Here is a 22,133-nt window from a genome sequence, read left to right as displayed (position 1 = left end):
ATATTACCAGCTAGGGGTGTGATTCCCAGTGGGCCTGTGTACACATACTCATGCTAACTTTCATTGGTGTAGGTGTACGTGAGCAGGGAATGGCACCCCTAGCTCATAGTGTAGATATAGTCTTAGATTGCAAGCTCTTTGGGGCGGGAACAGTGTTTTGTGTTTATACAATGCCTAGCGCAATGTGGTCTTGGTCTATGACTGGGGCTTCAAGGATCTATGACAAGTTTAAAGAGCAGGGTGTATTTCTGCCTGTGAATCTTGACAATTCCCTTCCCTCAGGTTTTTTTTATAACAAATTTTACAAACACACTACTTCTATAGTATGCTATAAAATATATAAGTATGCTAACTAGAAATGTGCACCTATGTTTTCCTTCCAGGATATGGAATCAGGACCCATATGAGCAGGCTCCTATTCAAGCACTGTATGCCCATAAGACCTATAGGGGCGTTAATACCCATATGAAAGCTGTTGCACAGGGAAATGTGGCAATGTCTCTTGTTAATGGGAGTGCACTGTGGGTTGGTCTCTGTTAAATCACTGCTCGCTTCCATTTAAAAGCTGCTGCCCTCTAGCACTGCCAGCCTTTGCCCACATGGGGGCGGGGTTGCGACACTTCACTTAAAAAAAATCTAATTCCTTTTCCCCATGCTGGTTTTCTCTGAAGTGAAACCCTACAACTGTCTTTAATTAGTGAACATCCCAATACAAACTGCCATCTCTAATCCCACCCAGCCCACTGTAAATTGCTCAGGATCCCCTCACCCTTTGAAGTGAGGGCGTCACTTTTAGGTGCACCACACTGCAGAAAACTCATTGTAAACCACAGTTTGCAGGCTCAGAAAAAAGTGTAATGAGGGTGAGTTCTGTGACTTCTGTCCCATTCCTGGCTGAGGGAGGGGCTGGGAGGGTTCCATCGGGGTGACATGAGGCAGTACTCCTTGAGTGACGAAGGCTTCAGCTCACTCCTTGCTGGGCAAGCAGGGCAAAATTTCCTCTCTCTCCTCCTTCGTACTAGGGAGCATATGAGGAGCATAGGTGGACGGTTTCCTCAAGGGCTAATATCGTAAGACTGAAGTCTGTTGCAATGCTGTCAAATCTTGCAATACTTGATGACTGTCTTAGAGACACAGTTTCCAAATTCATGTTTTGTTTTGTTTTAAAATGAAAAGTAAGATTGCAGCCCACATGGTTGTGAAGAAAAGTTTTAAAACGTGACCTCAGTACATCCTAGTTGCTTAGAAACCAGAAGGCAAATAAAGAGAAGCCAAATTATTATTTTTTAAATCTTATTGTGTTTAAGCTAATATCCTGGGATTTTGGGGGGCGGAGATGGAGCATGACTAATGAAAAAGGATAAGATTATGTTATGGAGGTCACAGAAGTCATGGATTCCATGACTTTCAGAGATCTCTGACATTTTCCGCTTCAGCTGTGGGGTGCAGGGGCCGAAGCTGTCAGCCAGTGGGGACCCAGAGCCCTGAGCTGGCTTGGCCAGTGGGGGGACCCAGAGCTCCCAGCCTCTGTGAGTGGCAGGGAACCCGGAGCTGCCATGATGGCAGTGGCTGCTAAACCCCCTTTGCCCCTCACAGCTGGGCTTGGGCTTCATCATCCCCCATCAGCCTCTCCCCTGCCAATTATTTTTAGTTAAACTCACAGACTGGTCATGGGCTTCTATGAATTTTTGTTTATTGCTTGTGACCTGTCCGCAGCTTTTACTAAAAACCGTGACAAAATCTTAACCTTATTAATGAGTTTTGAACACCTGAGGCTGGCAATACCAGTTGCCAGCTGCTTCCAACTGGCTCCTAGCTCTGACACCTCAGTAAAGCCACAGAGGAGTGGGAGAAGCCTTTAATTTCCTAAGTAGTTGAGCCAGGCTCCTTCACCTGTGTTCTCCCCCTGCACCTAACTACTATAGATTCTAATCTCCTGTGCCCAGTATTGGCTGTATGCCCCTCTCCCCCTCAGCATGTGTCTGCACCAGGGATGGACCCCCTGTAGATTTTAGATCCCAGCATCTTTCTAACTCCTTTTCCCTCCTGACCCCATAGGATGGAGGCAGAGGCTGGGATATTTGTCTGACTCCTCAGAGGACCCTGTATTGAACACTGCCCACTGGAGTCCACTTCCCAAAGACTGGGTGGACACAAGTCTCTATTTTAGGTGACTTCGGTTCTGTAGCTGCTGTGCATATAGAAGCACCAGAGAGGTCAGTGGGAAGATCTGTGCAGAGAACAGCTGCAAAAATGGGCCCTTTGTGTGGTCAGTGGCTTACGAGGTTTTAATCAATACTTTGAAACCTGGACGGCTGTCAGAAATAAGGAAGGCAGATGAATTCTGCTCTTAATAGCTCCTGGATCCTAAATGAGCAAACCCACAAAAAGTAAGCCCTACCCTTTTCCCATTTGACACAAATGATATGTTTTGTCGGTCTTCATTTAAAAAAGCTTTTTCATAAATGTCTCTTAGAATGGGGGCATCTTTCTACAGCTTTCTATTTTAATCAGTGCTGGTCGCTGCTCACTGCCCCTAATAGATGTGAAAGCTGGATGTATGGCTCTGACTGGTATGTGTCACTACTATGGCCATATCTATCCAATTTTAATAAAGCTAGATACAGTAAAAGCTTTGTTGTCCGACATGTTGGGGGGATACTGGGTGCTGGTTAGTCAAAAATTCCAGTTAACTGAGTTATACTTACCAAAGGAGGGAGGGAGTTTGGGTGTGGGAGGGGGTTTGGGGTAGGGGATGGGGCATGGGAGGGGCTTCAGGGTGTCGGATCCTGGCAGCGCTCACCTCGGCAGCTCCCTGCGAGTGGCTTCATGTCCCTGCTGCTCCTAGGTGGAGCCACAACCAGGCGGCTCTGCATGCTGCCTCCACCCGCAGGTGCCGCCTCTGCAGCTCCCATTGGCCACGGTTCCCAGCCAATGGGAGCTGCGGAGCCAGTGTTCGGGGTGAGGCAAGAGTACCGCACAGAGCCCCCATGGCTGTTCTTCCGCCTAGGAGCAGCAGGGACATGAGAGCCACGTGGAGCCAGGTAGGGAGCATGGCAACCCTTCTGAAGATTTGAACATGGAGATATCAGAAATGCCAGTTTCTAGAGCTTTCTGGTTGGTAAGGTGCCAGATAACATAGCTTTTACTGTAAATGGATATGTTCACATACACTTAGTTTGGGGATTTCCTTTCTTTTCTCAAACCCCAATCTCAGGTTAAATGGGGTTCACCTACATAGTTCAGTTTAAAAAAAAAGTCTGCATTTTTCTTCAGAACGGCCTATGAACAAATGCATTCACAATGCTAATATTCCAGATGTCCCAGTCACTTCTGGGCAGCATTCTCTGTCTCACTATCCTCCCTTAGCCATCATCATGCTCACAATATTGTTTCTAAAATGAGGATGGCGCGCACAGCTCTCTGCTACAGCCGTCTCTTAATTCAGCAAGAATCAAGAAAAACCAGATTTCATACTGAAAGGCAAAGTCCCTTACAGAAGTAGTTCTCTTGGTTCTAGCCTGTTGCTGGAGAGCCTGTTACATGGCCATGTTGTTACAGGAGCTTCCCTACAAGCTGTATTGGAAGTTGAGCAGATGAAATTCAAAATACAAAAGTTTACCCACCGAGATGAACTTGTTTAATGTATTCAATCAAAGCAGCTTTGTTATCATTCCAGAAGGCCTGAAGTTGACTTGCTGGTGGATATTTACAGCATGACAACTCCAACGTAATTTCAAAACATTGTCCCCAGATGTAGTTGTAATCCTGCATCCCACCTAAAAAAATAAAATTATTTGATTATTACAGTGAGAGCCACTGAGTAAGAGCTAAAAATGGACTAGGAGACTTGTGCAACTTTTCCTAAACTCTAGCCTTCTTGAAGCATTTCCTTAGATCATGATGCAAGGGCAATTCAATTAGATAAATTATCACAAGTTGGGAAGTGCAATTGTTTTTTAATCCCACAGTCAGTTAGATTTATGATCCCCTGTGGAAAACCTGCTTAATTACTTAAAAAAACAACAACTCCAAAGTGCGGTGGAATTACTAGAATGAGGCTATAATAATGGTTGAGAAAGGGGACCCTTTGATTCGAAACCTCTCCAAGTACTCGTATCTATAAGAGGGACAAAAAATTACACTTTGGCACTAAATTTGTCATGCTTAGTTGTGCCTCAAAATCCTTTTAGTCATTTGAATTATGAATGTGGGGAAAAGGTGGGCTTTTTTTTGTTTTTTTACAATAAAAAAATTGTTCAGGTGTGAGTTTTTTGGCATGCTGAGGACCAAAGTGAATTGATTTAAACAGGGAGGATACACTATATCTTACACATATTTATCTAAGCAATTATTTAGCTTAAAATACATTTATTCAGTATTTTAGTTTTTACACATTTTATTATGTTAGAAAATGGCAAATTATATTTCTTATTTACTAGATTTTTTTATTTTTGTGTGTCAAACTATTTGGATGGAAATTGGAATTAAATTAAAAATTCACAAAAACAGCATTTAAAGGTTTTTATTAGTTAAATAAAACTTACTTTAAATGTGCTGGACACAAAAGGAAAAACTTATTTTTGTCAAAGCATGTTCTGCATTTAAAACTGATTTATTAAATAAAGCAAGTATTATCTGCAGTTAGTGAATTGAACTGATTGTTTCTAATCACTATGTCCTTCAAGATTTTAGAACTAGTAGATCTCACTCTCACATTGAATTTTTATTCATAGATTGGAAGAGGAAAACAAGCTTCCATGTTTTTTCAACTCCTAATTGGTTTCTTAACTTTGAATTAACTAGCTAATGAACTGAACTATGTGAATGAAATGAAGAAAATATTCTCTACAACTTCAGAAGAGGTTACTGCTGTCAAAATCTGGGCTAGCACTACAACAATCCCTGGTTCCAGAGGCTAAGCCAATGACTTCCACCAGTTCAGTGATTTGACTTTATTTAAAACTTTGCAGCAAACATGTACTCTTTGAATATATTTTTTTATTTAAATGCTTTAAATAGGTTATGGTAAGTTTGGACTAAACATAGGTTGTCATAATTTCAAATTTAATTTTCTGTTTATTTTTAAAAATAAAAGGTATTTAATTTAAATAAAATTCCATTATATATATTTTAATATAATGATTTTTATCCACCCTGCTGTAGTACTTTGGTTGTAGAAACCTGGATTTGGCATTTGCAGTATGGAGAACTCTGGGAGGAATGTAGGCTTTGCCAAGCTTGGGAGAAGACTGGCTGAGTAGTTGAAAATAGTTTACAAAACACGTGTAGTGTCACTTTTCATAGTGATTATTGTACATAGAATGTGGTTATTCAGGTGTGTATATCTGGTTATTTACACATGGATATAAATAGGGGTGTATTTGTTTCAGTGATTAGACATGAAGATAGATGTTAAGTGAAATTGATTCTCTTCTTTTTAAACAAAAGGAGAGAGATTTTTTGATCTCGGCTGCACAGATAACTCTACTGATAACTGGACACTTGATTTACACAACCATAGCAGAGATAAGAATTTGGCACAGAGTTTATCGTATATGTATGTGCATCTATATTAATGCATAAACATTAACCCCTTCCCTCTCAATTTGTGTATTGTAGGGGCAGGGCTGACGGAGCAAGTGCAAATGAAGGAGATGGGCTTGTGGTGTTATCTGAGTGGGGGAAAAGCTGGCCTGGCAGAAGGGGAGGGGAAGCCTTAGTGGCAGCTTGCCAACAGATAGCCTTGCCAGCTGGCTAAGGAGGAGCTCTGAGGAGATGTGACAGATTAACAATGTCCTGCAGTGTTTTGAACAAACTTTATGAAATTAAGAAACTTTACTGCATTAAGTATAATACCTTTGGGGCCATTGTATTAAAAATGCACATTTATGTACTATTGTGAAATTGTATGGAACTTTGTTAGCCAGAAGACAGTATGAATGTAATCTGCATTTAATTGCAATTAATGCAATATGAGGAACTTCAAAGGACCTTTGGAACAATGCATGTAAAGTGGATTTCCTAGGAAATACCTGCGAGTAAGGGGAATGCAAATGACCCATTGGAATCTATCCCTTTGAACTTATGCCCTGGGAAGAGAAACCAAGTGTCTGCTAATTACCTTCTCCTGGAAATTCCAGATCAAAGATATAAGGAGTGGACTAAGCTTGTCATAGAATTATAGAATATCAGGGTTGGAAGGGACCTCAGGAGTTCATCTAGTCCAACCCCCTGCTCAAAGCAGGACCAATCCCCAATTAAATCATCCCAGCCAGGGCTTTGTCAAGCCTGACCTTAAAAACTTCTAAGGAAGGAGATTCTACCACCTCCCTAGGTAACACATTCCAGTGTTTCACCACCCTCTTGGTGAAAAAGTTTTTCCTAATATCCAATCTAAACCTCCCCCACTGCAACTTGAGACCATTACTCCTTGTCCTGTTCTCTTCTACCACTGAGAATAGTCTAGAACCATCCTCTCTGGAACCACCTCTCAGGTAGTTGAAAGTAGCTATCAAATCCCCCCTCATTCTTCTCTTCTGCAGACTAAACAATCCCAGTTCCCTCAGCCTCTCCTCATAAGTCATGTGTTCCAGACCCCTAATCATTTTTGTTGCCCTTCGCTGGACTCTCTCCAATTTATCCACATCCAAGTCATGAGTGTACTTGTTCTGAGCTGAAGCTGTGATGAACTTGAAACCCCCTGGGCCTGGTCTACAGTGCGGGGGAGGAAGGGGGGGAGAGATTGATCTAAGTTACGCAACTTCAGCTACGTGAATAACGTACTTAGATCTACTCACCACAGTGTCTTCACCTCTGAAGAGAGGACAAGAGAAGCTTGCTCCGAGAGCCTGTCTTTTACTGATAACAACACAGTGAAGGCAGAGAACTGTTCAGCCTGGAGATAGCCTGGTCAGAAGGGAGAGAGATGCACCCAAGAGAAGTGACAGCCAGGGGAGCCAGAAGCCTGAAAGCGGGCGCCCTTGCTGGACCACAGAGGGGGAGTACAGGTGCAATTGCCCTGAACTGTGATAGGTGGCATGCTGGCTGATAGAGCAGTAAAAGAGCTGGGCTTGAGGGCAGGGAGGAGCTGAAGACCCAGGCAGTGGAAACTGGCCCATTAACTTGTGTTGGCTAACATGTTTGTACATGCTCATCTGGATGCTCCACAAAAGCTTGTGTCCTGAAGTGCCCAGACTGCAAACACATTGGATAGCTCAAATTAATTAGTAATCAGCTCACTTGAGTTCAATACTAGTGTGGACAAGTCACAGAGCTTTCGCTGTCAAGGAATGCAGAGGTGTGTTAGCAAGTACATGTTGGAGAATCAAATAAAAGCAGTGGAGATCAGAAAAAATTGGAAAACACTGAAATTTTACCTTGCAGTTGGTACCAGGCATACCCATTTGTAATGCCATATGGAAAGACTGGTTTATTCCCACATTCATTCCCTTTGTACATGCTGGCATGGTTGGAAGAGTAGGTTTTTGCAAGGTGTATGAAAACATCATCATCTTGGGATCTGCTATAGCCTTGTAAAGAGCCAGTAGCTGTATAATAAAGATGGCCAGGGTACAAGCCAAGTTAATGTTAACACACACCCAATATTGTCTTAGATAAAAAATATTAAGCCCCCAAACCTACACATCAGTTTGTGTGATCCAGTGAAACTGTACTACCGGTGTATCCCAACACATCTGAGCTCATGTAAGTCTGGTGCTTCTCTTCACCACATCAGGCATTTTGTTTTGCTCATGCTGAAGCTGGCAGAAAAAACTGGACTCAAATAGGAAACAAGGATATTATCTTACCTGGGTTACCGTTATCAAATGTATAACTGGCAACCAGTGCTCCACCGTGCAAGTTAGCTGAAAGAACAAATGTCTCATTTTTTATCCAATTTATCACTGCTTGAGTCTCTGGCTGGATTGTAACATTGTTACTGTTGAAGACATCAGGGAAATTCCTATTCAGATCTTTCCCATTCTTATTGAACCTTTGAGAAAGAAAATACAGTTCTATATTTGTTAAGCTGTTGCATCTGAGTAGATTCACAATGCTTCGGGTCTGTGTTAGTGACTGTTGGGCACAGAGTTACTGGAACAGTACATGGAAACAATGAGCATCACAAATTGGGTTTTCACAAATCATGAAATAGTGACTTTCTTCCGCATTGTGGATGCTACTAGCCTCTGCCCACAATGGACTGATTACTGTAGAGTAATTAAAATATTTCCAAGTGGAGACATTAGGAGTGATGCTTGAAACCTCACCCAAAACATAGTAAAATGTAACATTGTTGCATAAGCCAAATAAGAGAGTGTATGGAATAAAAGGGTTTGTTTTCCACTTGTTTAGAAAGAAAACATGACTCTCACATGACTGCCAGTCGTAATGCAGTCATCCCAAGCATGTAGCTATAAAAACTTTATAGATATCCAAAGCATTTTTTTCCTCTGACGGTGTATGACATTCCAACCTGTGTTCAAATGCTCATTTCTTCCTTTCTTTTCTCCCCTAGGAGGACAGTCTACCCATCTGATTAATATTTAGCTTTGGGTGTTAATTTTTAAAAGTCTCATCAGCTTAGCATCAATCCTGTGGATGCTTCACCCCATAGAAAAAAAAAAACCCCACCCTCCATTTAAAAACCTTAGCCACTTGTTTCAGGAATAAAAAATCTACCTTATTCAAAAGCAGGGCTTACTCTAGTTCAATAAGGCGCCAAATCCCCTAAGTTGCCAAAGTAGCTATGACAGCCAAGGCAAAAGACCCAAGAGAACCCTAGTCTTAGTTACACAAGTAGTCCTGGTACAATCAGCACGACTACTTGCATGAATATGAATTGCAGGATGGGGCACTTTGTCTTCTCTACCTTCCCAACTTTGTTAATTTGTTCTCTGCCACTTGGCATTTCTCTCCCTTATACTTTTCCATCCTGTCTCTTTTTTTTTTCTCTGGCTTTTTAAAATTTTCTGCCATTTTTGGTCTCTGCAGGGTCACCAGCAATCACACTAGAGCATACAAAGGTTTGCAGACGTGGCACAACATTTACATTTTCTTTGGCATCAAATACTTTACACACACACAGAGCCAGCTACCATTAGTGCAATCTCCCTTGAAGCCAGCTCCGTTTGCACAACCTCATCCACATTATTGAGACTGCTTTTTAATACTACTTTGTAATTCTGCCTTTCATTAGCATAGACGGGGCCTAGGGCTTTGTCTTCATTGGGAACGTGGCAGTTCTCCTGCCAATGATCTAGTACCACTGCAGCTAGTGTGAACGTGGCTGCTAATATTTTTATCCTGTCTTAACTGGATGAAAGCAATATGGACACAGAAGTGTAAAAATGCTGCGGGCAGTCTATGCTAGCAACACTGGTGCTAGACCAACCATCAGAGAATTGCCTAAAATTCTCAGTGGAGATGTGCTGTAAGAATATGGCCAGCCCTGCTTTAGAGGAAACACTACACAGCACCTCCCGACACGTGTATAGCTGTCTGTTCCATCTTTGCCAAAAATTGGCCCAGAGTAGAAATCAACTGAGACAAGGTAAGTGTTCTGCTCTAGGGGTGGGTGGAATAACTGTGCTTTTGTAGTGCATAAAATCTCTGGTCTTAATGTGAATTCTTAAATGTTCTTTCTTGGTGGGGCAGGTGAGGAGTGGAGGCTTTGCCCAGTTTGGCATTTGTATTGTTAAACATTGTATTCATTTATGCTTCCCTCCCCCACAGCAAACAGATTCATTTTAAGTTTTCAATCTTCCACCTCATCTCAAAGAAGGGTTGGGAGCAGAGGGCATTCAAAATTTGAGATTCTCAGTTGAAGTTACGTCCTTGTGACTGTCTTTATTTTTTGGCATCTTGGGGATCCCGAGAAGATGTACTTTGAGTCAGAATCCAGAATAACCTAAGGTTAAACCACTTAAAAACTATGATCATTCCTCTCTAGTTCAGAGCTGGCGTTCACCTCAGTCCCTGGAAAAATCATGGAGCAGGTCCTCAAAGAATCAATCCTGAAGCACTTACATGAGAGGAAAGTGATCAGGAACAGTCAGCATGGGTTCACCAAGGGAAGGTCATGCCTGACTAATCTAATCGCCTTTTATGATGAGATTACTGGTTCTGTGGATGAAGGGAAAGCAGTGGATGTATTGTTTCTTGACTTTAGCAAAGCTTTTGACACGGTCTCCCACAGTATTCTTGTCAGCAAGTTAAGGAAGTATGGGCTGGATGAATGCACCATAAGGTGGGTAGAAAGCTGGCTAGATTGTCGGGCTCAACGGGTAGTGATCAATGGCTCCATGTCTAGTTGGCAGCCGGTGTCAAGTGGTGTGCCCCAGGGGTCGGTCCTGGGGCCGGTTTTGTTCAATATCTTCATAAATGATCTGGAGGATGGTGTGGATTGCACTCTCAGCAAATTTGCGGATGATACTAAACTGGGAGGAGTGGTAGATACGCTGGAGGGGAGGGATAGGATACAGAAGGACCTAGACAAATTGGAGGATTGGGCCAAAAGAAATCTGATGAGGTTCAATAAGGATAAGTGCAGGGTCCTGCACTTAGGATGGAAGAATCCAATGCACCGCTACAGACTAGGGACCGAATGGCTAGGCAGCAGTTCTGCGGAAAAGGACCTAGGGGTGACAGTGGACGAGAAGCTGGATATGAGTCAACAGTGTGCCCTTGTTGCCAAGAAGGCCAATGGCATTTTGGGATGTATAAGTAGGGGCATAGCGAGCAGATCGAGGGACGTGATCGTTCCCCTCTATTCGACACTGGTGAGGCCTCATCTGGAGTACTGTGTCCAGTTTTGGGCCCCACACTACAAGAAGGATGTGGATAAATTGGAGAGAGTCCAGCAAAGGGCAACAAAAATGATTAGGGGTCTAGAGCACATGACTTATGAAGAGAGGCTGAGGGAGCTGGGATTGTTTAGTCTGCGGAAGAGAAGAATGAGGGGGGATTTGATAGCTGCTTTCAACTACCTGAAAGGGGGTTCCAAAGAGGATGGCTCTAGACTGTTCTCAATGGTAGCAGATGACAGAACGAGGAGTAATGGTCTCAAGTTGCAATGGGGGAGGTTTAGATTGGATATTAGGAAAAACTTTTTCACTAAGAGGGTGGTGAAACACTGGAATGCGTTACCTAGGGAGGTGGTAGAATCTCCTTCCTTAGAGGTTTTTAAGGTCAGGCTTGACAAAGCCCTGGCTGGGATGATTTAACTGGGAATTGGTCCTGCTTCGAGCAGGGGGTTGGACTAGATGACCTTCTGGGGTCCCTTCCAACCCTGATATTCTATGATTCTATGATTCTATGATTCTCTCTCTCCTCCCCCACCCCGCCCCTTGATCTCCAAGGGCACATGCATGCGCACGCTCGCTCTCTCGCACACGCAGCGTCTGACAGTTTTCTTCAAAGCAAAGCCTGTGCTCCATTTAGTATGCCTTCTAAAGACTGTGGCCCAAAACATATCCCGAGTGTAGCTCCTAGGCTAGTCTGTCCACCAAGTATGACCCAGCCACTTGGCTATCTCTAAATGTTAACGAAACAAACAACAACCTCCCTACTTACTGTCTCCTCTGCCCCCTCCCCCACCCTGAAAAAACACACATCCTTACCTTCCTTCTGAGTAATAACAATCATGCACTGTTGTAGCTTCAAATCCATCCGGGTTCATTGATGGCATGATATGAATCCGCGTGCTGTCGATTAGCTTTGTAACAACTGGATCGCTCTGATCGTTGGTCACCAGGAAGTCTATCAAATGGAGCAGCAGCTCCCTCCCAACGGTCTGTATTAAGAAGCACAGGTTTTTATTTTTCAAGTCCACTGTGAAGACAGGAAGACACTCAGTACAGTGCGTATTTGATCGGACAAAGATAATACTGTGCGATATAGACATGACAGAAAACTATAATCATAACACACATCTGCTGTGGTCAACATTATTTTGTTACAGTTCTTGGCCTCTAGAAAATTAAATGTAATTTAATAGAAGAGAAAGAAATGAATGTAGAGGGGCCACTTCTAACAAGTGATTTTAAATTCAGATTGACTAGGGTTTCTTCTGTAGTGGGAACTGAACTGTGCCAGCTACAATGATGTTTAAGTTGTATGCAGATAGGGATTGTTTGTTTGAGACCCATCTTAGAACTATGCGTTGTTAGCATGTTAGCATATTAAAACCATCCTATCAGTGGTGTAGGGTTGTCTGTGCTAGGGAATTGCACTGTTGCATGGGGCAATATCTTCTTACTAGCCATCTTGTTTGGGTGCACACAGTGCACCATTTCTACACAGGTTTCAGAGTAACAGCCGTGTTAGTCTGTATTCGCAAAAAGAAAAGGAGTACTTGTGGCACCTTAGAGACTAACCAATTTATCTGAGCATGAGCTTTCGTGAGCTACAGCTCACTTCATCGGATGCATACTGTGGAAACTGCAGAAGACATTATATACACAGAGACCATGAAACAATACCTCCTCCCACCCCACTCTCCTGCTGGTAATAGCTTATCTAAAGTGATCATCAAGTTGGGCCATTTCCAGCACAAATCCAGGTTTTCTCACCCTCCACCCCCCCCCCCCCACACACAAACTCACTCTCCTGCTGGTAATAGCCCATCCAAAGTGACCACTCTCCTTACAACGTTCATGAAAATCAAGGTGGGCCATTTCCAGCACAAATACAGGTTTTCTCACCCCCCCCCCTTTTTTCCAAAAAAACACACACACAAACTCACTCTCCTGCTGGTAAAAGCTTATCCAAAGTGACCACTCTCCCTACAATGTGCATGATAATCAAGGTGGGCCATTTCCAGCACAAATCCAGGTTTTCTCACCCCCCCCCTTTTTTCCAAAAAAACACACACACAAACTCACTCTCCTGCTGGTAATAGCTCATCCAAAGTGACCACTCTCCCTACAATGTGCATGATAATCAAGGTGGGCCTGGATTTGTGCAGGAAATGGCCCACCTTGATTATCATACACATTGTGAAGAGAGTGGTCACTTTGGATGGGCTATTACCAGCAGGAGAGTGAGTTTGTGTGTGTGGGGGGGGGGAGGGGCGGAGGGTGAGAAAACCTGGATTTGTGCTGGAAATGGCCCAACTTGATGATCACTTTAGATAAGCTATTACCAGCAGGAGAGTGGGGTGGGAGGAGGTATTGTTTCATGGTCTCTGTGTATATAATGTCTTCTGCAGTTTCCACAGTATGCATCCGATGAAGTGAGCTGTAGCTCACGAAAGCTCATGCTCAGATAAATTGGTTAGTCTCTAAGGTGCCACAAGTACTCCTTTTCTTTTTGCATATCTACACACAACACTCTGTTCAACCACTGGTGGGCCTATGGATTTCTGCACTGATCCCACAATGCCTTGGACCTTCCTGGGGCAGGTGCATAATGCCCTTGCCCAGGGGCCCGGCAATTCTGTCGGCAGCACTGCCTACGGATCTTTTCACTGGGCCCTGTTTATTCTACCACAGACCATTGCTCGCCCATATGGATACATAGCTTCTACGGATCACTTGTCGGCTTTCAGAACTGCCACTCGCATCATTACGGGCACAGTAAAATCAATACCACAACTGTGGCTTCCAGTAGTGGTGTACAGACTTATATCATACATCAGCATTTGTAAAACTGTCAACATAACAATTTACAATCAAGGGTTTGAAGTAAGAACTGTAGCAGTTACTTAGTCACAAACTTCTACGGAATAAAGGATTCTGGTTTGGGCTGGTTCCTAACCAGCATTTTACGAGGGATTTAGAGCTATTCATTACAGGATTCTTGAAATATGATGTGATCTTTGCAGCAGTTCAAGTATTGCTAGGCATCAAAACACATAACTTAACTAGTCCCACAAGAGTGGATTTCTTCTAAAAGATAACGTGAATTTTAAATGTTTTTTTTTAATTCATTTATTTTAAACTTAATCTCTTTAAAAATACAGAGGCCCACAATAATAGTCACTGATGAGTTTGCTGATTTGTCTGAAGTTGTTGGTAATTATCTTCCTTGTCTGGTATATGAACAAAAAACTCTGATGTTTTATGAAGCCAGAAATTAGTAATAACTAAGGCTCTGACCCTGCAACAAACTCCTTAGGGGGAATGCCCAAAATAAAAGTAAATAGGGCTTTGTTTTGGTGCAGGTCTCCATTCTCACAGACAAGGGTGAAAGTAACTTAATGGATTTCCCGGTACGCAGGGCAACTGGGGTCCTGGGCAAGGTGGGGGAGTGGCTGTGGGACCCCGGAAGGGGCGGGGCCTCAGGTGGAAGGGGCAGGGCTGGGGCCAGACTCCCCCAGCCAGCCCTTCAGCGCTATCTGGCTTGGAGCTCAGGTGACGATTTAAAGGGCCCAGGGCTCCAACCGCTGGCGTGGTAGTGATGCCCGGGAGCCCCGGGCCCTTTGAATCACCGCCAGAGCCCTGGGGTAGCGGCAGCAGCCCCAGGGCTCCGGCAGCAGTTTAAAGGGCCAGGGGCTCCAGCTGCTGCCGGGAGCCCCAGGCCCTTTTAAATCGCCAGGTCCCAGGTCAGCTGCCCGTTCCCTCCTCCCCCACCCCCCGCTGCCATCAGTGGCCCTGTCGGTACAATCGGCTGTGTACCGGTGCCCACTTTCTTACTGGTACGCTGGACCGGACCGGCTTACTTTCACCTCTGCTCACAGAGCTCATTGCAGGATCAAAGCCAAAAAAGAGAAGACGGTAAATGCACTTTGTCACATTCCCCTAACCCCCATTCTACAAAATCAACAATACTTAATAGCCCTCAGTTTTTGCGCAAATTATTTTATTTGCACTGCAGTGGAGAGGTAGAATTTAAAAATCAGTTTATCAAAGAAGAGGAAAGTAGACGCTGAATGCCAAGTATTTAACAAAGAGTGGACTTCAAAATAGTTTTTTACTGATGTGACAGGAAAAGCTGTGTGCTTACATTGCAAAGTGTGGCACTTTTCAAAGACTACAACTTAAACCGGCATTTCGAGAGCAAACATGCATCCACATATAAAAACATGTCTGCTGAAGAGAAAGTTAGAAAAGCGCATTAGATGGTTGCTCGAATGCAAAAGAGCAAAATTTTTTCACAAAACTATCCGCAACACAAGACAGAATTATAAGAACGAGCTACATGATTGCACACAAAATCGCCAAAAACAGCAAACCATTCTCCGAGGGAGAATTTATCAAGGAATGTTTGGTTGACTCTGCTGCAATATTGTGCCCAGACAAGAAAAAGCAGTTCAAAAATGTTTCATTGTCTCGGAGAACCTGGACCAACAGTTGAAAAGCAAGGTAAATGATTTTTCATACTTCTCAATGGCACTCAACAAAAGTTGTGACATTAAAGATACAGCCCAGTTGTTGATTTTCATTTGAGGTATTACCATAAATTTTGAACTCTCAGAAGAACTGGCATCAATGCAGTCAATGAAAAATATGACTACTGGAAAAGATCTACTGGAGGCAGTAAATAAGTGTCTCAAAATTGGGATTGGAGTGGAAGAAATTGGTGAGTGTGACCACTGATGGAAGTCCTAATCTGACAGGCAAAAACATTGGATTGTTGAAAAGAATACAAGACCAAGTGACAGAAACAAACCCAGAGCAGAAAATCATTTTTCTACATTGTATTATTCACCAAGAGGTCCTCTGCAAAAGTGTTCTGAAATTAAGCAATGTTGTGGATACAATTACAAAACTGGTCAACTTTATTGGAGCCCGAGCATTAAAACCTCAGGCAATTTGTCTTTCTGCTGGAGGAGTCTGAGTCAGAGCTCAGGGATGTTCAGTACCATACAAATGTTAGATGGCTTAGGTTGGGGAAAGTTCTGAAAAGAATGTGGGATCTGAGAGCAGAGATTGATTTGTTTTTGAAAATGAAAGGAAAAGATGTGGTTTTCCTTCAATTGAACGATGTGAACTGGCTCTCTGATTTTGCATTTTGCCATTGATGTTATGGGTTACACGAACAAACTGAATTCAAAACTGAAAGGTGGGGGGCTTTTTGTTCATGACATGGATTCCCTTGTCAAATCTTTCATGACAAAGTTGCTCCTTTCCCCATTAGATTGGAAACAAGCAGTTCACGCACTTCCCCACTTTGCAACAGATTACAATATCTGACCAGAACCTGGAAAGATACATGTCATTACTGCTCGCTATGCATGCTGAATTTTCTTGCCGCTTCGAGGATTTTAGAATGATAGAAAATGACATGGCTTTGATCTTCTCCCCTTTCACATGTGATGTGGCCTGTGGACAACATTCCAAGTGACCTCCAACTTGAGCTTATTGACTTGGAGTGTGATGCATTGCTTGAGGAGCAATTCAAATCGGCGTCACTTCCGAGGTTTTACGCATCTCTCAATGAACAGAACTTTCCGAAGATCAAGGCTCTGTGCCCAAAAGATGCTTGTACCGTTCGGATCAACTTGCGTCTGCAAGCGGACATTTTCTGTGATGAAATTCCATAAATCAAAGAACAGCTCTTGGATCAATGATGACCACTTTGCAGCAGTGCTCCGCATTGCAACAACAGAAATGACACCTGACTTCACCTCCCTTGTTAATGCCCATCAGAGACTTTCTTCTTCACACTGAGTGAGTTTCATTTCTTCTTTTACACTTAATTTTAATAATGAGCATAAGTTGTAAGTAAAAGCTAGCTTTAGTGTTGTTGTTACAATTTTTACAAGTGTTCACAAAATGGTTTGCAATATAAATTGCCTTCTAAGATAAGCTTTGGATAATCATGTATTCAGTTAATTGTTATTAAGTGTAATTACTTTGTGTAAAGAACATAATGGGGGTCTTTTTACAATAGATGGTGAGATAATTTCATTAATAAGAAATGTGTGGCCCGTGAGGACTTACCAAAATTCGTGGAGTGGGCCCCCTGTGAAAATTATTGCCCACCCCTGAGCTAGAGACTAAGACCAGAGGAATGATCCCCACCTCTGTAGATGTGCAGGTCCGACGCACAGAGGCATGTCTGGAAACCCATGATAAGATGGTGAGCACAGAAAGAGAGTACCAGGAGGCTTGTGTGGATACCAGTGCCTTGGCTGATGAGCTAGACATCCAGAAAGACCTCCCAAAAGGAGCAGGTAGCAGCCTAATAAAGAAGCGGGTGTCCTGTGGCACGAACACTAAGATCCCATGCACAATAGAGGCTGCAATAATGGCAGTAGCTCCCTCATCTACAGAGCAAACCTCTACAATAAGGTACTGTGGTGAGCTAGAAGAGAAGGCTGCTACTGCTGATCAGAACCAGGCTGAAATCCTGGAACTACGGACACAGGTCACGCAATACCGGCAGGAGCTGGAAGATATCTGCTCTTCATGAGACAGGATCGTAGGGCAAGCAGTAAAACAGGAGTAAGAGCTGACCTGCCTCACATTGGAGGAGACAGGGGAACAGCAGTGCTTTCTGCTGCAAAAGGAGCTTACTAAGCTCCAGAACCTACTCAAGGTCCAGCCAGGATCAAAGTCCAACTCGGCAAAGGAGAAAGAGCTGGAGTTGTGTGGACCAAGGCCACTACAGAAGGAAGATGACTTGGACAAGGATATATATCTGCCTGATGAATCAGAGAGCTGCCCGACTGTGGCTCTAAAACCCTAGGATCTTGATGTGGCAGCAGAGCAAGGCCACAACCAGACCTATACTAAAAAGAAGAGCTCTTCTCAGAGGAAAAAGGAAGCTAAAAACAGTCTTAACATGCTGAATGTTGTCCACACAATAGTGTGGGTATGGAAAGAACAAAAGTGGGTGTTGCTAAACCAGGTATTGAAAGCAGTGAGCAAAACAGTACAGTCCCTGGTCTCTGGAAAACCTGGAAGGGATCTGAACCTGGATAGAGATATCCTTAACTCTGAAGGGTGTACATGCAGATGCATCCAGAAGGACTCCTCTCCAGATCCGGAGGCCACATTAAAAGAGTTTATTTCTTGGGAAATCCCAGCTTTGTTATCCAGCCTAGAGGTGGTAAAAGACTTTCACAATCTGAACGCCCTGCATGTGGTAAATTATGACAGGGGCAGTGAGTTGTATGGGCCCGTGGTGCCCGTGCTCCACCAATCTGAGAGCATGGCGGCCTGGTTCCACCAAAGCTCAGGGCCGCGTCTCTCCCCCGGCTCTGCATTCCCCCCCCACATACACCTCCCCCAGAGTGTCCCTCCCGGCGCAGCCTGCTGCCCCTGGGCAATTTAAAAGGGCCCAGGGCCCCTGCCATCACTACCGGCAGCACAGCAGGGCTAAGGTAGCTTCCTACCCGCCTGCTCCGCTTCCAGGAGCAGCCGGCATGTCCCTGCAGCCCCTCATGGGGGTGTGTCTCCGCACATTGCCTTTGCCCCAAGTGCCAATTCTGCCAACTGCGGCCAATGGGAGCTGCAGTGGCCTGGGCAGCGTTGTGCGGAGACCCCTCTGGGCCCACCGCCTAGTAGCTGCTGCCAGAGTGGGGTGCGGGTCGCTTTCGGGAGCTGTCCGAGATAAGCACTGCACCCAAACTTTCTCCCAGAGCCCGCCCCGCACACCTCCTCTTGCACCCCAACCTGCTACCCCAGCCCAGAGCCTGCACCCAAACTCCCTCCCAGAGCCCAAACCCTCCCTCTCCTGCACCCAAAATCCCTCCCAGAGGCTTAGGCAGGCATGGGGGCGGGGGGCAGGACTTGGACCCATTCTGGGCACCACCAAAAATTATACAAACCTGCCACTCCTGAATATGGAGGGTTATGTGCAACGTATGGGCTCCCTACAGAAAGAAGGACTCCAGGCTGTGGTAACTTCATATTTCTCTGAGGAAGATAAGGGTATTGCCCAGGACCTGGTGGATTTCCTAATGTTAGCCAAACAAGAAGTTCCCCCTTGGCTGAAGAACATGGCTAAAGGGTAACTAATTCAAACTGGTTTCTCCAGAGACCAACAGACAAAGAAACACTCAATAAGACTGATGGGTGATTTCTGGTAAGCTTTTAGCCTGCATCTAGAAATGTTTATTATTTTGTTTTCTCTGTAGTGCTTTCACCTTAAGAATAAATGTGCTTGCTTACAAAGAGCTGTGTGGTACTCATAACTGCTGGCAATCACACTGTCCATAGCCTTTGAGAAGAAAGTAAAGTGCAGACTCTAGCCTGTTTAGGCAGTCTGGCTTGCTGGGAATATCAGTGTACGCAGGGACCTGCACTGTCTGCGGGGGAAAAAACCCCAGTCCGGAAGGAGAGAGACTTTTGTCTTCACCCAATAGAGGTGATGTCTGAAGAATCAGGAACCTAGAGTGGGTGTGCTTGGTGTACCACAGGGGGAATACATGTGCAGTTGCCCTGAATTACAATACCAAGCACTAAATGGCCCAGGTATACCTCACTTTGTTTGCTGGGTTTATTCTTGAATGAGCCATAGCCTGTTTAAAACTTGTATTTGTACAAATACATTTCGTTATTGGATGGTACCCAGCTGTATCTGTGCCAACCTGTTGATATGTGGCACCTGTAACAAAACAGGAGTGCTGAATATCATGAGCATGCTGTGTCTTCCTCCTTTTTGCCACTGAACGAAATGTCAAAGCCTGTTGCAGAGCTAGTAATTGCACTAGGTGTTACCAAGTCGACCTGTTATATCCCACACAGTCTCTAGTTAACTTAGGAGGTGATGGTTTAGAACAATGGTTCTCAACTCTGGTCCACCACTTGTTCAGGGAAAGCCCCTGGCGCGCCGGGCTGGTTTGCTTATCTGCCACATCAGCAGGTTTGGCCGATCGCGGCTCCCACTGGCCATGGTTCGCCGCTCCAGGCCAATGGGGGCTGCAGGAAGGGCGGCCAGCACATCCCTCGGCCCACGCCACTTTCTGCAGTCCCCATTGGCCTGGAGTGGCAAACCGCAGCCAGTGGGAGCCGCAATCGGCCGAACCTGCAGACGCGGCAGGTAAACAAACAGGCCCAGCGCACCAGGGGCTTTCCCTGAACAAGCGGTGGACCAGAGTTGAGAACCACTTGTTTAGAAGAAGAAGAACAGAGGCAGCGGGAGTGAGATGAGGAAAGGAGGGGGGAAGTAACTCGAGACTGGTTTAAAGCACAGTGTATATTGTGGAAGAATGTTAATCTTCTGCCTTTTTAAAAATGTCATGTTCTGGTGAATGGACTTCAGAGATTTCCAAAGCCAAAAACAATCATAGTGCTACTGGCCTTGTTTTTTAGTTACAGTATAAACACTTGTGTGTTATGCTGCTTATTGGCAAAATATATCACATCCAAGTTATTTAACTTAGGCTAGAGTTGAAAGGTGGGAATCTAGCAGAAAAGAAAACAGTCCACTCTATCATCAAACACATTATTTCAAAGCTCTTTTCTCAGCATCTTCAATTTTTTTTTCTTTTTTTCATGCCATAGTGAACAGTAGAGACAATCTGGTAGTCAGTTTTCATATGGTTCCTTGAAGCACTTTCTTGGCATTTTGTTTTTTCATAGTGCTCAGCAGGTCAGCTTTAGCCAGACTCTTCCTAGGAATTTTGATGATCTAGATGTGGCTTTCACTCATTTCTATTGTCAAGAGTTAGGAGACCTATGCTTCTGAAAAGCCCTGGGAAACATCCAAATATATAAAGAAGACACTTGTTGAAAAGAAAACCTTGGGACACAAAACACAGGAACTGCAGAGGTAGCTAGATGGAAAGGTTTGCTTCGGCAGGTCTTTTACCTCAATAATACTTGATATTTGATCACAATCAATCAAAATGCAACCCACTTATCCACCAGATTATCTACCTCCTATCTAGAAGCCTTTCTTTAGTAATAATTCTTTTCATTACATGGAGGTTAAAGTTTTGTGATGTCACAAGAAGCCAACATTATAGATACGTTCTTTCACTTAGGCTAGTTCAACACTGATCATGGGCCCAGTTTCTTGCAACAGAAAAAAGTTAAGATAGTTGTAATTAAAGGAAAACTATTGTGAGTTGTAATAAGATAATGGGGCAGGAGAAGCTTTCACCTGAGGCCCAGGCAACGTGATAGCCGTAACAAAGTTAGGAGAGCCAGCTGTTCAGATTAACTGGTGAGTGGGATAGCAATATCCAAGTAGGTAATGCTTAGAAGTTTTAATGAAACTATGGGGGAAGTTGCATTCAGTGGTGTAACTGGGATCTCTAGTTTAGTTGTGCAAATGGGGCTTAAGTCATTAGAGCTGGCTGGAGAACAGCAATTCCACTGCACATCAGTGGTTGAGATTTCAAAATTTGTTTTCATTCTGCATTGCAACAAAAACAAATATTTTCAAATGTTTTTGTGAAAACTGAATTATTGAAATGGCTAGCTTTGGATCAAAACCTGAGCTTTTTAATTCAGAAGGGCATGTATTTGGGGGGTGTGACACATGATGGTTAGAACAGTGGCCCAGGTTGGGAGAGACTTGTGTTCCAGTCCCTGCTTTTCAATGCAGTTTTTCATTCCAGATCACTCTGGATCAGGCAAAGCAGGGCCTTGAACCTGGGTCTCCCACAGCCCAGGCCAATACCCTATCACCAACCAGAGAATGAGTCTCTTACTTAACCTTCCTGATGAAAACTTCATAGAAACAGATCAGTCCCCACACAACCTTTTGGCTTTGAAACAGCATATTTTGTCAAAACTTCATTTAATCAAAAATGTTCTGATCAGTTCTAATCTGACCTGAGCTGATAGTGATAAAAAACAATAACTTTAACATTGTTGATTTGAGCTCCATTCAGGCCCAGGGGCATGGGGCTATGCCAAATAGAATGAAAATTTGTTCTGGTCTCTAAACACACCACAGTGGAGAGTATAAAACAAACTATTAACATGACTTGGTTATGTCTCTATTAAAAGAATTTAACCTATTCTAAAAATAACTTTAATGTCCTGATTCTGAAAAACAAACAAATCTATCTGCTCTCCAAAACAAGGGCTACAATATTAAGATGTCAACTCCTCTGCTGGGCAACCCTCCAAAACCACAGCATGTGTGATTTTCTTCCAGTTGCAGATATGCATGGACTGCATGCAACTCAAACACGTCACAGATCATCTCCATTCTTATGAGCAGGGTCTGCACTGTAATAAACAACATTCCAAACAAAATAAGTAGGTCCAATTTTAGCTTTACCT

At 43.8% G+C, this 22,133-nt stretch overlaps 1 protein-coding gene across 3 annotated transcripts in view; it reads right to left on the bottom strand.

Annotated features, from left to right (window-relative positions):
* The window catches only part of CPM (carboxypeptidase M), a 65,974-nt gene that overhangs the window by 7,403 nt on the left and 36,438 nt on the right, over positions 1–22,133 (bottom strand). For all 3 annotated transcript variants that reach the window (XM_074942077.1, XM_074942078.1, XM_074942079.1), the window contains exons 4-7: positions 11,625–11,797; positions 7,812–7,996; positions 7,380–7,550; positions 3,627–3,779 (exon numbers count right to left, since the gene is read on the bottom strand). In XM_074942077.1, the coding sequence (XP_074798178.1) occupies positions 3,627–3,779; positions 7,380–7,550; positions 7,812–7,996; positions 11,625–11,797 (682 nt within the window). The remainder of the gene's footprint in view (positions 1–3,626; positions 3,780–7,379; positions 7,551–7,811; positions 7,997–11,624; positions 11,798–22,133) is intronic.

This window comes from Natator depressus, chromosome 1 (genome assembly GCF_965152275.1).
Source record: "Natator depressus isolate rNatDep1 chromosome 1, rNatDep2.hap1, whole genome shotgun sequence".
NCBI classification, from domain to species: Eukaryota; Metazoa; Chordata; order Testudines; family Cheloniidae; genus Natator; species Natator depressus.
Note: the sequence above shows the minus strand (reverse complement) of the source record. Positions and strands in the feature narration are given on the sequence as shown.